Here is a 15,125-nt window from a genome sequence, read left to right on the forward strand (position 1 = left end):
CACATATATTTTTTTTAAATAAACATCTGGTGTAAGTAAAGACCAATAAAACATTTCCATGATGCATGTTTTCCTCTTGTTGGTGTGTGCATCATGTGGTTTCTAAGGTAGACAAGTTTCTCATAAGAACTATTTGTGAATTATGTTCATTAAAGTATCCCACTTTTTTAGGGTTAAATAAATAGTCCCAAACAAAAATAGAAAACATTGTATGAGTTTTTAACTTAAAGTCTGTTTAATATGAATACAACATGCAGAAAAGTAATACTGGACAGTTTACTGGAGAAAAAACTGCAAAAACATGACCAAAATCAACAAATGCTGACAGTACTATTTTTATTTGCTACAGAGAAAACAAGATTATAATGTTATCTTTTTTTTAAATGTTGACCAAATCACAGCAAAAGAATAATGCATATTTGATTTTGTAACAGCAACACATTTAAGAAAGACCATCTACGGAATTACTAATACACACACGTAAGCAAAATATTTAAAACATTTTTTAAGACTTGCATTATAAATGAACTCTTATTATTCAGAAGTGAACAAAAAAGTCAATTTGAAATCATTTCACTCACAAAAGCAACCTAATATGACATTTGACTTATCTGATCCCCTGCAAAAAACAAAACCAAAACAAAACACACACATATACACCAAAAATATCTAACAAAACTGAGATATCTAATGGATGTCTACCCGACAAATGTAGCATTTTTTAAAGTAATAAATATATTTGTTCACAAACATGCAATGGTAGCAGAATAACCACCCTCCTAGAAACTTGCAGGTAAATATCATATTGAATAACTCAGATTGGAATACCAGAGATATTCCCAAATTTCAATATTGAACCTTACAAGTGGAATATTTTTGGTTTTCTATGAAATAAAGCCATCCAATATAATTACCATTATTTACCCCCCCCTGAAAAAAGAGAAATTTTAGATAGAACAAGTCATGGCACAAACCACTATCAATTATGGCCTCACATGATAAGATCAATTTGATCATAAATAAATGTGACTTCCATGTAGCTCATGACATCACTTTAGTATCACTGCGATCTACTCTGTGCACTGCATTGCATTATTTGTACACATTGTATTTTTTGTGCATTTGCGCATGCGCATTAGACTGATCAATACGGTACCATACTGAAAAGCAGGTTGTGTACAGTATCCTAAGAGATATTCTACTGAGTTTGTACTTTGTTCAATCTGTTCTCGTATTGAAGAGGCAAATGATACAGATCAAGATGCATTTTTTATGCATCCCTAAAACACTCTATAGATAATAATCATACTTGTCCCATTTGTATGACCAACATCTGACCTCAAGTGGTAAATATAAATCTGACTGAATGAAATGCATTTTGAGCACTAAGCATTAGACCATGTTATAATGGCCCAGCAAAGTCACGGGAGGGGCAAGATTACACAATGGGTCAGATGCAAAAGTAGCAATTGCTTCTATCACAAGCAATTGCTCACCAAGCAAACGATCATACCTTAGCAATTGCTTTATTTCGTACGCATAACCCTTTGCTTGTGCTGAAATCCTTTTCTTGTATTCAGAAAGCAATAGCTAGTTGTTTGAACAATAGCGACGTCACGCTGGTGCGAACACACCTCACAGAACAAAAGTGTGACTCGAATGCAAAAGTGTGGTAATGCAAAACACAGTTTCTCTCCTGTCTGCCTGTAATATCTTTCCTCAGACGTGGTGTCAAACTTTTCTTGTTTCTAATTAATAAATTGATACAGTTGGCATTCAGTTTGCCCTTACTAGGAAGAAAACATGTACATGTAGGCTACTGTACACCTCTGGGTTCTCTCTCATACATAAACATCATTATAAGACGCGAACAGGCTGATCACGCAAATGCTCAAGCTGCTCTGAAAGAGCTTGAGAAAACCCAAGCAAATGCTTAAACGCACAAGCAAAATGTTCGTTTTGTGCATACGCTTTCCAGCAATAGCTTATTGGTGAAGCAAACGCTAGTAGGCATTAGAAATTGATTGAGCTTACTAGCAAGTTTTCGCTCGCTCATTTTTATGCATACGGAATCAAGCAAAAGCCAAGCATAATAAACCTAGCAAAAGCAATTGCTACTTTTTGTGCATCTGACCCATTAACTTGAATGAGAGAGACAGAGAGAATGCAGGACTTTTTAAATTCATTTCTTATGGAAAAAAAGCTTTCCTACTTGGCATGATATATTGTACATTCAATTAGGATTGCAAGTAATATTGTTAAATATAGAATATTCTAAAGAAATGATTATTTTCATGTTATTATGAAGCATGCAATGGGTAAGGTAAAGGGTGCAGATGTTTTGCATAAAGGAAAACAGGGGGTGAACATTTTAAAGACTTTAATTAAAGCAGTGCAAATGATACTGTGATTTAATAAGTATATTAATGCAGATTTTTTTTTATATTATAGATAATTACACAGTAAAAAAATTATTCAATGCTGTTTACTATATGAACCTTACAGTAATTGTTCAAACAGTTTAAACAAGTGTTTAAATCTTAAGCAACAAAGTTTAATTTACAATATAATCTTCAATAAATTAAACATGATTGTTTAAACGGTTAAACAAATACTGTAAGGTTCATATAGTAAACAGCATTGTATAAAATCTTAAACAGCGTTTTTACTGTGTAAATCAGAAGCAGAATTTGTTTAATAATCATCAGCATGATTTTTCCCAAATAAAAAAGCATATTTCTCCAAGTTTACTTTGAATAAGGAGCCCCACGAAAGCTATTGTAACATTTCAATCATTTTTACTGTCAACAATCTTATCAAAATACTTTTTCATACTATTCACCTCCTACATGTCATCCTTCCCCTGAATGTTATAAAAATCACATAGACAATCATTATCTGCACAATAGCCCTCTCATATAAGGAAATGTTAATTGTTCACCAGTGCCAATTTTGTTAAGACTTTACTGCATAGAGCTCTAAGAAGTTTATCTGATAATACATAAAATTACAGGCAAGTATGACTCATCGCATTTTTGGCTATGGCCAATTCATTGTCTATCTGGCATTTCATACTGGCAAACAATTCACCATTATACCAAAAAGGGGGAAAATAACAGCTGGGTCCTAATTGAAATTTTAATAGGATCAACACCTTAATATCTAAATTGATCTATACAAATAGCTTCAACTTGAGAATTCCATAATACCTTTATTTGGCATCTAAATAACATTAACATGTTTAATGAAAAGTCTAGTACTTCAAGCCACTTTGGATACATTAATTAGGTTAACTCATTATTTGCTGCAGGATAGCCTCACATAGCTTCATTTTTATTTATATGTAGATCACAATTTTTGTTAAGTGACAAGCATTGTATTACCTAACACATGGATTTGTGCATCAGAAAAATAATTTCATGTGCTTAGAACTGTGTAACATCCTCACATAAGGAGTTCAGTAAAAAATGAAAAAGGAATCACATTTGTTTAAATGTATCTCTTTCTCAAATTATTTTCAAAATAGCTCTTTGTTGATTTGGTAAATTATCTGATTTTACTATGATTTAATGTTTTAAGGTTATGATTTAATGTTTAAAGGGGAACGTTTAGAATATGATATTCTAACAGTCAAATGAACTAAGAAATCTTTTTGTATCTTTCTTTTTGTATATGGAGTAAGCATGATTACTTTTTTTTCTAAAATATTGTTTCATATGATTGAATGGAGAATATTAACATTTTGCAGCAAATACATTTACCTGCCTGCAACTATTCATGTTATAAAGTATCCTTACTTATTCAATGCAAACAATAACAGCTTTAAAAATTATTTTCAGAATACGATCCCATGGTTGTTAATCATCTACATGGAAATATATTACTATGAACACCTTCTTTTGGTAAAGTATAAATTGATCTAAATAGTGGAACTAAAGAAACTAAAACCAAGCCACCACAATACCACGCCAAATGAAAAACAAGCATTTCTCTCTAAAAGAAAAGAAATAAAAAACACAACAGCTAGATTTTACCTCTGCGTTTTGAGTTTGCGCTTGACTGGGGACCGCCTTGTTGGGTTGCTGATGATGATAATGATAATGATGGTGTTACGAAGATGATCAAAATGACAGCATGAAAATGAACGAGATGAGGGCAAATAAGATGAAAATCAAAAGGAGTGGTTTAAAAAGTAAAAAGAAAAATAAATCAACAAAATGGTTTGTATTAAACAGCATTAAGGGGGAAAATGACAAGGTGATCTGTATTACACATTAGGGAATCGTTAGTGCTGTTTTGAAGATGAGGAAAAGACAATCAGAAACAAGTTGAAATTAGTATTAAAAAAAATCAGATAATTGAATGAAGTATCCATCAAGACAGAAATCAAACTGATTAATTAGTATGTTTGTGCATAAATATTACTAAGCATCAAAATGAACATAAGATAGTGTAGAACTGATAAAAAATAATACATGTACTTGGTGTAGTATTCAATTTCACATAAGAGCTACTACTTATCTGATCTTCTATACCCCTCTGAGGGGGGAATCCATAATCCTCATTTTCTTCATTTAAATTTTTCATCACTTGTAAAAGGGGCAGTTTTCCACTACCCCCTTCCATGAAGTGTTGTCCTAAAGTCTCCCCTATACTTACAAACATGGCCATAGACTTCTCTGTATATTTCATGAAATTAAACTTCTTGGGGGCTTCAAAATACCCTGGAATTATATTCTGCATTCACACCTTCCCAAACCAGGTAAAGTTCTTATAATTTCAATTTCTAGAAAGAAAAATCCACATTTTCCTATAGTTGCATCATCTTCTTAATGGGTTTAAAATCAAGTAGTTAAGATTTAAACTGTAAATATCCAAGTAATCCTTACAGAATCTCTTTTAGAGTTCTCTAAAATAAACAAGGCAAAAGCGATTTTGTGACTCGCCCACATATGAAAATAACCAGAAATATCGTGATTCGCGAGGGCATGCAACAGAATTGTATCGAAACTTCATTGTAATATGACTGGGATGGAATAACACTTGCCTTAAGAGCCTTGCACGTAAATTTTAATGTTGACCTGAAAATGACCTTTGACCTTATCATGTGACCTCCGACTGCAGCATAACATGCAGGTCCCCCAAGTCAATCTACCATCCAAGTTTGGTTGAAAAGCACCTTACAGTTGCGGAGTTAGGTAAGGTTGACCTGAAAATGACCTTTGACCTTATCGTGTGACCTCCGACTACAGCATAACATGCAGGTCCCCAAGTCCATCTACCATCCAAGTTTGGTTGAAAAGCACCTTACAGTTGCGGAGTTAGGTAAGGTTGACCTGAAAATGACCTTTGACCTTATCATGTGACCTCCGACTGCAGCATAACATGCAGGTCCCCCAAGTCCATCTACCATCCAAGTTTGGTTGAAAAGCACCTTACGGTTGCGGAGTTAGGTAAGGTTGACCTGAAAATGACCTTTGACCTTATTGTGTGACCTCCAACTGCAGCATAACACGCAGGTCCCCCAAGTCCATCCACCATCCAAGTTTGGTTGAAAAGTGACTTACGGTTGCGGAGTTAGGTAAGGTTGACCTGAAAATGACCTTTGACCTTATCATGTGACCTCCGACTGCAGCATAACATGCAGGTCCCCCAAGTCCATCTACCATTCAAGTTTGGTTGAAAAGCACCTTACGGTTGCGGAGTTAGGTAAGGTTGACCTGAAAATGACCTTTGACCTTATTGTGTGACCTCTGACTGCAGCATAACACGCAGGTCCCCAAAGTCCATCCACCATCCAAGTTTGGTTGAAAAGTGACCTACAGTTGCAGAGTTAGGTGTCATAAGAGAGTCTTGCATGTAAACTTTAACGTTGACCTGAAAATGACCTTCGACCTTACCATGTGACCTCCAACTGCAGCATAACATGCAGGTCCCCCAAGTCCATCTACCATCCAAGTTTGGTTGAAAAGTGACTTACGGTTGTGGAGTTATGTGTCATTAGATTTGTGACGGACGGACGGACGACATTTGGATCCCTAAGTCTCGCCTTCACCTCTGGTGGGCGAGACAAAAAGGACTTTGGTATTCTTTCAGGGCAATTACAAGTATTTTGTTTTCACAACAGCAAAAGATCAGGGTAAAATATCCAATCTGAGAACACCATGTACATGTATTTCTTTTCCTGATCAAATTGAACAAGCTTCACATTCAAATGCTAAATCAACAACCAAAATTACTAAAAATCTGGATTAAAGATAAAAAACAAACAAAGAGAGTCGTCATTGGTATGTCGTTAAGTCACGACTAACTCACAATATGAAACCCCACCCTCATATTTCCAGGATTTTTCATTTTTTCTTGAAGAGTATTTGGGATTTTCATTACCACATGCAGACACATGTACAATGATCAATTATTTGACCATGCTTTTGTGAATAGATTACAGAATATCAAAAGCCATTCATCTTTAAAAAAATGATAAGGCTGGAAATTCAATAAGAACTTGAAGCAAACATAAGTAAAGTAGCAAGCAGAGATAAAAAGAAACTAGAATGTAAATCAGAAAGAGCTTCAAGCACTGCTGCTCAAAATTGTATGTTTGAAAATCCAGCATTGTATAGATGTACAAGTAAAAACCTTTCTTTGAATTAAAATGTCTTCAAAAATAAGACCTATATTAACAGTAGTTGAATGTATACTTTCTTGTGATTATTCATGTTTTTTTCATTAAAAAAATACTTCACAACTCCTATGATTATTAAAGCTTGATAAATTGTATAAATTACACACAGCATTATCTTATTTCCCTTCTAACCTTGCTACCAAACTGATGAAATGGGTTAATTAATGTATCACTTCACTCTACAAATCTGCATGCAACTTGAAAGCTTCCAGTCTTATCAGAAGGGCTATGTCAGGACAACTTGCTCTGGTTTATAAAACAAACATTTTGGGCTTTTTAAGTTTATTCATATACACAATACAGTTACTTTCCCTATTTAACCAGGGAATTTACTATTTCTATAAAAAATCCATTTTAAGAACACTTTGCATCAAAGCTGCGATGTTTTGATGTACTCTTTGGTTTGGAATTCAATCAATACTTCGTACTATGCTCATGTCTATGTAAAAATGTAAAAGAAGTGCAAATAGGAATCCATAGCTATGCTGCATGTATTAGAGTACTCAAGTAAGTTGAACAATAGGCCTACATACACTGTACATGTATATGCACTGTATATCATTATTATTGTATTTCCTATCCTTTCCTGTTCAGACTCCTGAGGGATTCTTTAACACTTTGGTAAAAGCATTAAACATCTATGTAACTGTTGCCGGTTTCAAACCGCCTCGATCACAAGAATCCCCATTAAATTACAAGAACTTTTTTAGGCTGAAAAATACCCGTTAATTATTCCTGCATTCACACCGCCCTGAAACATACCCTTCGGGATAAGTTCCTGAAGTTACGAGCATGTGCAGTATGGTCTGATAAGCAGGCAAGGCACGAGATTCAAAAGCACTAGCCCAGCAGCCACCCACAGCTCCCGCACCCAACGACGACCAACGACACGCTGGGCTAAAAGTTCCCGTAATTTGCTTTCACATCGCCAAAATACCTGCGACCTTGGAAAAATCCCCGCGAAAGTTCTCGTAATTTCGCCAAGTACCTACTATTTTGCGGGTATTTTCATACGGGGAGATTACGCGTAGTTTGCTTTCACATTACCAAAATACCTGGTATTTTCTGATCGGGGTAAATTTCCCGATCAGAGAATACCTGGAACTGGCGAACTTCGAGGCGGTCTGAAACCACCTATTGTAACTGTAGGCTTGTTTGTTTCAGTACAATTCATTCTTTATTTCCTGAAGGTTTGACCTCACTTTACCTTGATAGGCAGAGGCCGATCTTTATCTTAGCTGTTAAGCAAAACTTATGCAATACATGTAATACCTCGGTCACATTTGTTTTACAGCGGCGGCGAGTCCAAAACAGCTGTTTAAACATTTTTTTGTACCAGCTAAATACAGATAGTTTGAATAACAAGTGGAATGCCTCTGGCGGTCTTACCTGTATCATGCGATTCAATATAGCAGCAGTGCTGACTTTGAAAACAACTATAACTCGCACAAGATGTTCAGTGATAGTTTGTTACTCTTATTTCCACGTTTTATGAACTAGACCAATACACTTACAGAGATATGATGGTAATTCAACAAATACCCCCAATGTGGCCAAAGGCCATTTACCTTACATGACCTTTGACCTTGATCATGTGACCTGAAACTCACACAGGATGTTCAGTGATACTTGATTACTCTTATGTCCAAGTTTCATCAATCAGATCCATAAACTTTCAAAGTTATGATGGTAATTCCACAGATACCAATTCGGCCAAAGTTCACTGACCCTAAATGACCTTTGACCTTGGTCATGTGACGTAAAACTCATGCAGGATGTTCAGTGATACTTGATTGACCTTATGTCCAGGTTTCATGAACTAGGTCCATATATTTTCTAAGTTATGATGACATTTCAAAAACTTAACCTTAGGTGAAGATTTTGATGTTGATTCCCCCAACATGGTCTAAGTTCATTGACCCAAAATGACCTTTGACCTTGGTCATGTGACATGAAACTCAGGCAGGATTAACATTATGGCCAAGTTTCATGAACTAGGTCCTTATACTTTCTAAGTTATGCTGTCATTTCAAAAACTTAACCTTAGGTTAAGATTTGATGTTGACGCCGCCGTCGGAAAAGCGGCGCCTATAGTCTCACTCTGCTATGCAGGTGAGACAAAAATGAACAAAACAGCTGTTTCGACTCGCCGTAGAGCAAATGTGACAGAGGTATAAGTCTTGTTTTCTTGATATTGACCAGTATTTGGTGCAGGTTTTTCATTTACAAAAAACTGCCATCCAAACATTCGTCAACAAAAAAAAAAAAAAAAAAAAAGAGAGAAAAATGTAAAAAAAAAAAAGTGTAAAAACGGTTTACAGTCTTCCGCATTCAGGTGTATTCCACAAGTTTGCATAACAGCATCAGACTCGTAAATTCCTGAGCCTATGCATTTTAAAGAGAAACTATTGCTCTGTATTAGTCCAGGAGTATAGAGATGGGCAATGTTTTACATGTATTTATACACAATATCTGTAGAGCCGATTATAATAAAATGTTGAGTACTTAATGAAAAGACAAGTGTGTGCAAAATTGACAATACATGTTCATGTACATATTATAATCTCTGAGTACTAGTGACTCAATTTTATGAATGTTAACATTGTGACTTTAACCAATTACTTTATTGTCTTTGTTAATGGGAGGATCATTTTTAAAATAAAACCAGGTGAAAACGCCAGATGCACCCTTCTATGTTTTTTTTTCCTGTATGTATACAATGTGCCATTATATTCAAACATGAAATGAAAGGGGGAATGGTTCAAAATAATTTTTATCAATTTCAAATGAACCAATGCAACAATGTCAAACAGGTAATTCCATGTGCACACAAAAAAGAGGGGGTACAATACACACAGAGAAAAGAGGCACAATTTGGAGGATGTTTGACATGGGCAGTGAGAAATGATCTTTATTTTAATATGGCTGAAGAGCACACACAAGCTGAGACAAAAACTGTAGTTCATGCAAGATAGAAAACTGCAAGAAAACAGTTTTTGTGAAGTTTGCACTTTTTTTGTCTGTTACCTTTGGTGGTTTTTGTGTTTGGAGCACCACCGAGGGGCTGATAGACAGATGCCATGTCCATGGAAGACGAGGCAGGGAAAGGGATCTCAGTCCCAGGGAAAGAGGCAGGGCGGGGTGTGTTTGGGACTTGAGGGGGAGGGGGTGGGGCTGGATGGATGGACATTGGAGAAAAATATAAGAACAAAATAAAACAGCAATAAAGAAAAGAAGCATTAGTGAGTTAGATGTGATTTTCATTCAATAGCTGTTCAATAAAATAGTAATACTGTACCAGGGGTATTTGATATGTGAAGTCTCACTTATCAAGGAAGTAACAAGGATGAGGAATTATATTTTCAGTATAAAGCTAACCAACTATGGATACTATCCGCAATTTCTACATGGATCTACATGTAGCCCATATTTCTTGCTCCAGGTCCCTCTGATAAATGATCAAAATATCAAATAATCTGAAAAAGTATGTTAAAAATGCAAATGAAATGTTAAATTCCCTTAAGTTATCATGATTCTCCCAGCTGGTTCAAGTTATTATATCAAGGAGCCAATGAAAAATAACCTCAGTGGTCCCGAGGTTATAATAAGCCTGTTTGTCTGTGGTTGGTGTATTATAATGAGCTTCTCTGAGTCACATGCACTCTCTTCACTGTCTCCAAGTATAATTAGAATTAATTGAACATTGTAACTACTTCCTCATCATTGGCTGTTTCAATGTCACTACCAATTAAACAATAGAGATGGAAGTATTTCTGAGGATGAGAATGGGATATATGCATATAAGTGTAATTAGATCAATCATAATTGACCTGGAAAGGTGCCATGTACATGTATTCACATTGATTTTTTAGCGACGTAGTTGTATGAAGGTTACTTGCAGGTAGGTTGTACAACTACATACATTTACAATATGTATCACAGGCCTACCGACCCACACCAATTGGCTATGTACATGCACGTAAGCTTTAGACTAGAATTTTGTATTTTAGAAGACTGTTGATTGGTATCACTGCAAAGAGGCAGTAAATCTTTATTTGCAGATTGTTTCTCTCCTGAATAAATCCTGGTTACATTTATAACCGCTTTATCAGTCAATCTGAGACTACAATTTGTATAGAGTCCAAATCTAACAGAATGGAGATGCAATATGTACGTACAAGTACATGCCAAGATAACAAACATCTCACCTTATATATACAGTACATGTATATTGCATTAACTTTAAATTGTTCTCCTTATAATAACTTTTCGATGCCATTGCAACTCATATTCAAAGTAAAAAGGTCACTTGTACAGTGGTGGTCAAAAGTTAGCGCATCCCACCAGAAAATGAATTGCTGCCATGTTTTAGATATATGATTGTGAAGTCAGGTGACAAAATATTTGATAATTTAAATAAAGTTTTTTTTTGCACTTTCCAAACACTGTACTTTTGCGGTCTAAATTCAAAACTCAGCACAAAGAAGCGCATTTTGTGAAAGGGGTTCACTAACTTTTGAGCACAACTGTATGTGGCTGTTATATGTGTTAAGTATAACAGTAGAAATATAAACTAAATTTTAATTTATCATTTTTCATGTAATGAAGTTTTTGTTTGAACAAATGTGCAATTGTCATACATATTTAAAAATTAATTTGTATGGTTCACTAACAATATGGAGTGGAACTTGTAAGGAAAGTGCTGCACTTAAATCCATAATGAAAATCCCAATATGCTGCACAGATGATCCTTCAAAATGAAAAAAAAAAGTATTTGATTAATTTTGATACATTCATCAGGTCCTTGTTAGTCTGTTAGAAAGTTCTAAACATCTCTAGCTACAGGTAAAGTCTTACCATCAATGAGATAATCTTACCATGTGAGGGCGCCTGTACATTCTGAGGTGTAGGAGCTGGATTTGGTGTGGATGGGGCAGGACGTCTTTTTTCTGTTTAAGGGGAAAAGGGGTAGAATTTCAAGAGGCATTGAGCATTTTTTTGCATAAATTAGTCGTTAAAAGCAGATGGTACATGTTCATACATTTCAACTAGGAATGATTTTCAATCGCACCCTCCACCAAATACATTTCACTACATGTATGGGTAAAAAACGCTGTAGTTCAATATTTCAAAAAATCAATTTCTGTGCCTTCATAATTACAGTTTTACAATTACCCAAACCATCCATTCTCCAAACAAAACAATTAAAAAATAGAAAACATGCATATGGAACATAAAAATCAGTGTTTTATAAAATGGAATGATCAAACTGTAGATATAGAAGCTAAAACATTATAATCTAAACCTATATACAAAAGTGGAAAGAATTTGAGAAGAAATGGAATGCAACAATCCATGTTTAATGTGTTTTCACTACTTTCAGGCCAAGGTTAGAATTTTGTGCAATTATGCATTGAAATTATTAAATTTCTTCCTGGGTTATAAATTCACATTTCAAAAATCATTTCAATAAAAAAGTAAATATACAATTAAAGCATTTTCTGCTCAAATTGATGAAACCATACACTGTAGCTCCAAACCATACTACGATATACTTTCAATTTTTAGTTCCATTAATTAGAGATAGCTGTTCATTGTGTGCCTGCATTAAAATTATTTGCCTGTCACAGCAGTCATATTTTTGTAAAGCATTGCTCAACAGAAAAGAAATCACAAATATACATATATAGCCCAAATGTTCTTGTAAGAGCTGTATGCGTAAATGAAAGTTTCCATCCATTTAAATAATTATATTTCATTACTTTTCAGTGTGTACGCACAAAAAAAAAAATTGTTATCCAGAACACAGTTTAGAGTATTGAAAACAAACAAACAAATGCATAAACTGCAACCACAGCAACTACAATATTTTCATGGCAGGAAAATTTGATAAACATCTACATGTCCATGTACATGTATATGCAGATGGCTGTTGTAAAGTACATGTATTATTTCATAGGTGCATCAAGTAGATGTGCCTTTATCTACAGAGATAAATAATGAAAAACTCACATTTTCTTCTCAGAATATAAAACTACAACATTATGTATTTAGTTTTAAATGTAGTCTTAATTAATGTACATGTAGAAGCAGGACTAATTTTGTCCCTTGGCATGCAACGTATAGATTCTCAGTTTACTACATTGACTGGAGAGAAAGAAACCATAATTGCCTCAAAATAAACAATACATGCATATTATGATCCATCTAATCATGCATGTAATTAGCATTGTGTGAGAACAATAGAATATATCTGCATCAATATGTATACTTCATATCAATGCTTGTAGATGTAGAGTATCAATAACTTCAGGGTTTATCATTATTATATGATCCTAAATATGGGAGAGGGAAATGCCTGCCCATTTTTTTCAAAATAAAGATGCACTACACATACATGTATCTTTACCCAAAGTGATATGAGATTATGAGGGAAATATTTAATCAAACTATTTGTGTTTCCTTGTCAATTTCATATTTTATATTCTTTCTGAACAAAGACATGAATGTAAGGATCATGCACCATTTTTTTTTTTGGAATTAAAAAGGTACACATATTGTAACATTGTAACATTTTACAAATTCATGGCACATGAAAATAATTTTCACAAAAATCACAGTTTCTTATTGTGATTTAGATTATCATTGGAATATTTCTGAATGTTTTTATGTGACCAAAAGTGAAATATAATTAAAATTGAAGTGTTTTTTTAGATCACGCTTTAATCTCTATGGAATAACCCTGCCTACAGTATGAACCCCTACATGTACATGTAAAAATGATCAAAATGTAGATCAAAGCCTTGCTTGATGACAAAAAATGATTCATTTCAATACTAATTCATATTTTTTTACGATCATTTCCCTCCTGTATTGAAACAGGAGGATGATAGAAACGGTTTAGCATTCCATAACGTGCTGAGAGACATTTGCAGAATAATGGATCAACAATACACTACTCCTTTTCCTTCTACATCATCATCTCATGTGCTTGTCACTGATTAGCACATCTCCTTACACACCAGGAAATCCAGTCACATGTATAATTAACTGCCCTGCAATATCTTTTCCTTAGCTCTGTTTTTCAGGTCTGACATTCTAGAAAAATGTTTGTGTAGAAGGAATCGGGATAAAATTACAATGTTTGGCATCGCTTCACAAACTGATCTTACTGAAAGACAGGAATGCAGGGGTGTGTATTCAAGATTCTGTAAATAAATTATGTTAGAGATATTTTGTATATTTAGAAAAATTGGAACTTACTATAACTTTTTGCTCAACTCCACAATTAAACACAAAAATATTCCACTGGAACTATACAGTGCACACATAAAAAACTATTATTGAAATTCAACCAAAAATAGATTACCTAATGATATATCCCTGAAATGCTTAGAATTTTTTTTTTCATCTGTTGCTACTCATATACACATTTGAGTGGACAAAAATAATTTTATAAACGGATGTAAAAGACAAAGTAACTAGGCACATGGTATCAGAAGTTCCGAGCATTGTGGTTGGGTGGTTCTAACTAATGCCATTAAAACTGAAGGTCATTGGTTTGAATTTCAGCCATGCCATAATTTCCTTCAGCAAAAAATTATCAATGTGCTGTACTCTACCCAGGTGAGGTAAATGGGTATCAGCAGGATGAAATTCCTTAAAAAAAACTGTGAGCATGGGAATCAGTAGCCTACTGTAGCTTAGCCCTGGTAACATAGAAGCACTTTGAGCACCTAATAAGTTGGATACTTGTATCTGCGCAATATAAATACCTCATATTACAGTTATTGATATTATTCAAAACGATGGTCACGTCTTGAAAGTCTTTGAAATCAAATTATAATATATAACCAAGGAATCTTTAAAATGTTTTAATTTCTATAATTTTATGACAAAGGTGTTCTGACAAGCTAGCTTCCAGACACATACCATGCCATTCTACAAAGTATTTTATAGTTAACCTTGCTATTACTATGGTAGACAATCAGTGACAATGCAGAAGAGAAGTTGAGAGTGGACACATAACAGAACTTGTTACTCCCTGTTAAGTATTATTTTCTTTGATTGAGGTATTACACATATTCAACAAGCAGATATATGTGTGGAACTCTTCAGATATATTTTTAATTAACATACTGTATTTTATACTTATACATCTTATACATGAATGAGGCATAATGTGAGATGCATGAAAAAAACAAAGGCAGCCTGTTTGTATGTTCATTTTAGAAACTTTTGTCCCGATCAGTGTTTATATGAAAATGCCCAAGGATGCAAAAATATATCCAACTACAAAATGTTGTTCAAAATAGCCTTCTTAAACTCATCTTTAACTCAAATCAAGATTCCACAACCTTTTTGAATCCCTATCCTTGTCACCATGCTACATGTACATACAGAAATACAATTTTAAATAAAATGCTGTCATAGAATCATG

The 15,125-nt window shown here is 34.3% G+C and overlaps 1 protein-coding gene across 5 annotated transcripts in view; it reads right to left on the minus strand.

Moving 5' to 3' along the window:
* Window positions 1-15,125, minus strand: part of LOC121410776 (neural Wiskott-Aldrich syndrome protein-like) — a 54,164-nt gene that overhangs the window by 11,771 nt on the left and 27,268 nt on the right. For 4 of the 5 annotated variants that reach the window (XM_041603080.1, XM_041603079.1, XM_041603078.1 and 1 more), the window contains 2 exons: window positions 11,563-11,634; window positions 4,035-4,082 (listed from right to left, as the gene is read on the minus strand). In XM_041603080.1, coding sequence (XP_041459014.1) covers window positions 4,035-4,082; window positions 11,563-11,634 — 120 coding nt within the window. The remainder of the gene's footprint in view (window positions 1-4,034; window positions 4,083-11,562; window positions 11,635-15,125) is intronic. The other variant, XM_041603081.1, reaches the window with a different exon arrangement.

Source organism: Lytechinus variegatus, chromosome 3, assembly GCF_018143015.1.
Source record: "Lytechinus variegatus isolate NC3 chromosome 3, Lvar_3.0, whole genome shotgun sequence".
Classification (NCBI taxonomy): domain Eukaryota; kingdom Metazoa; phylum Echinodermata; class Echinoidea; order Temnopleuroida; family Toxopneustidae; genus Lytechinus; species Lytechinus variegatus.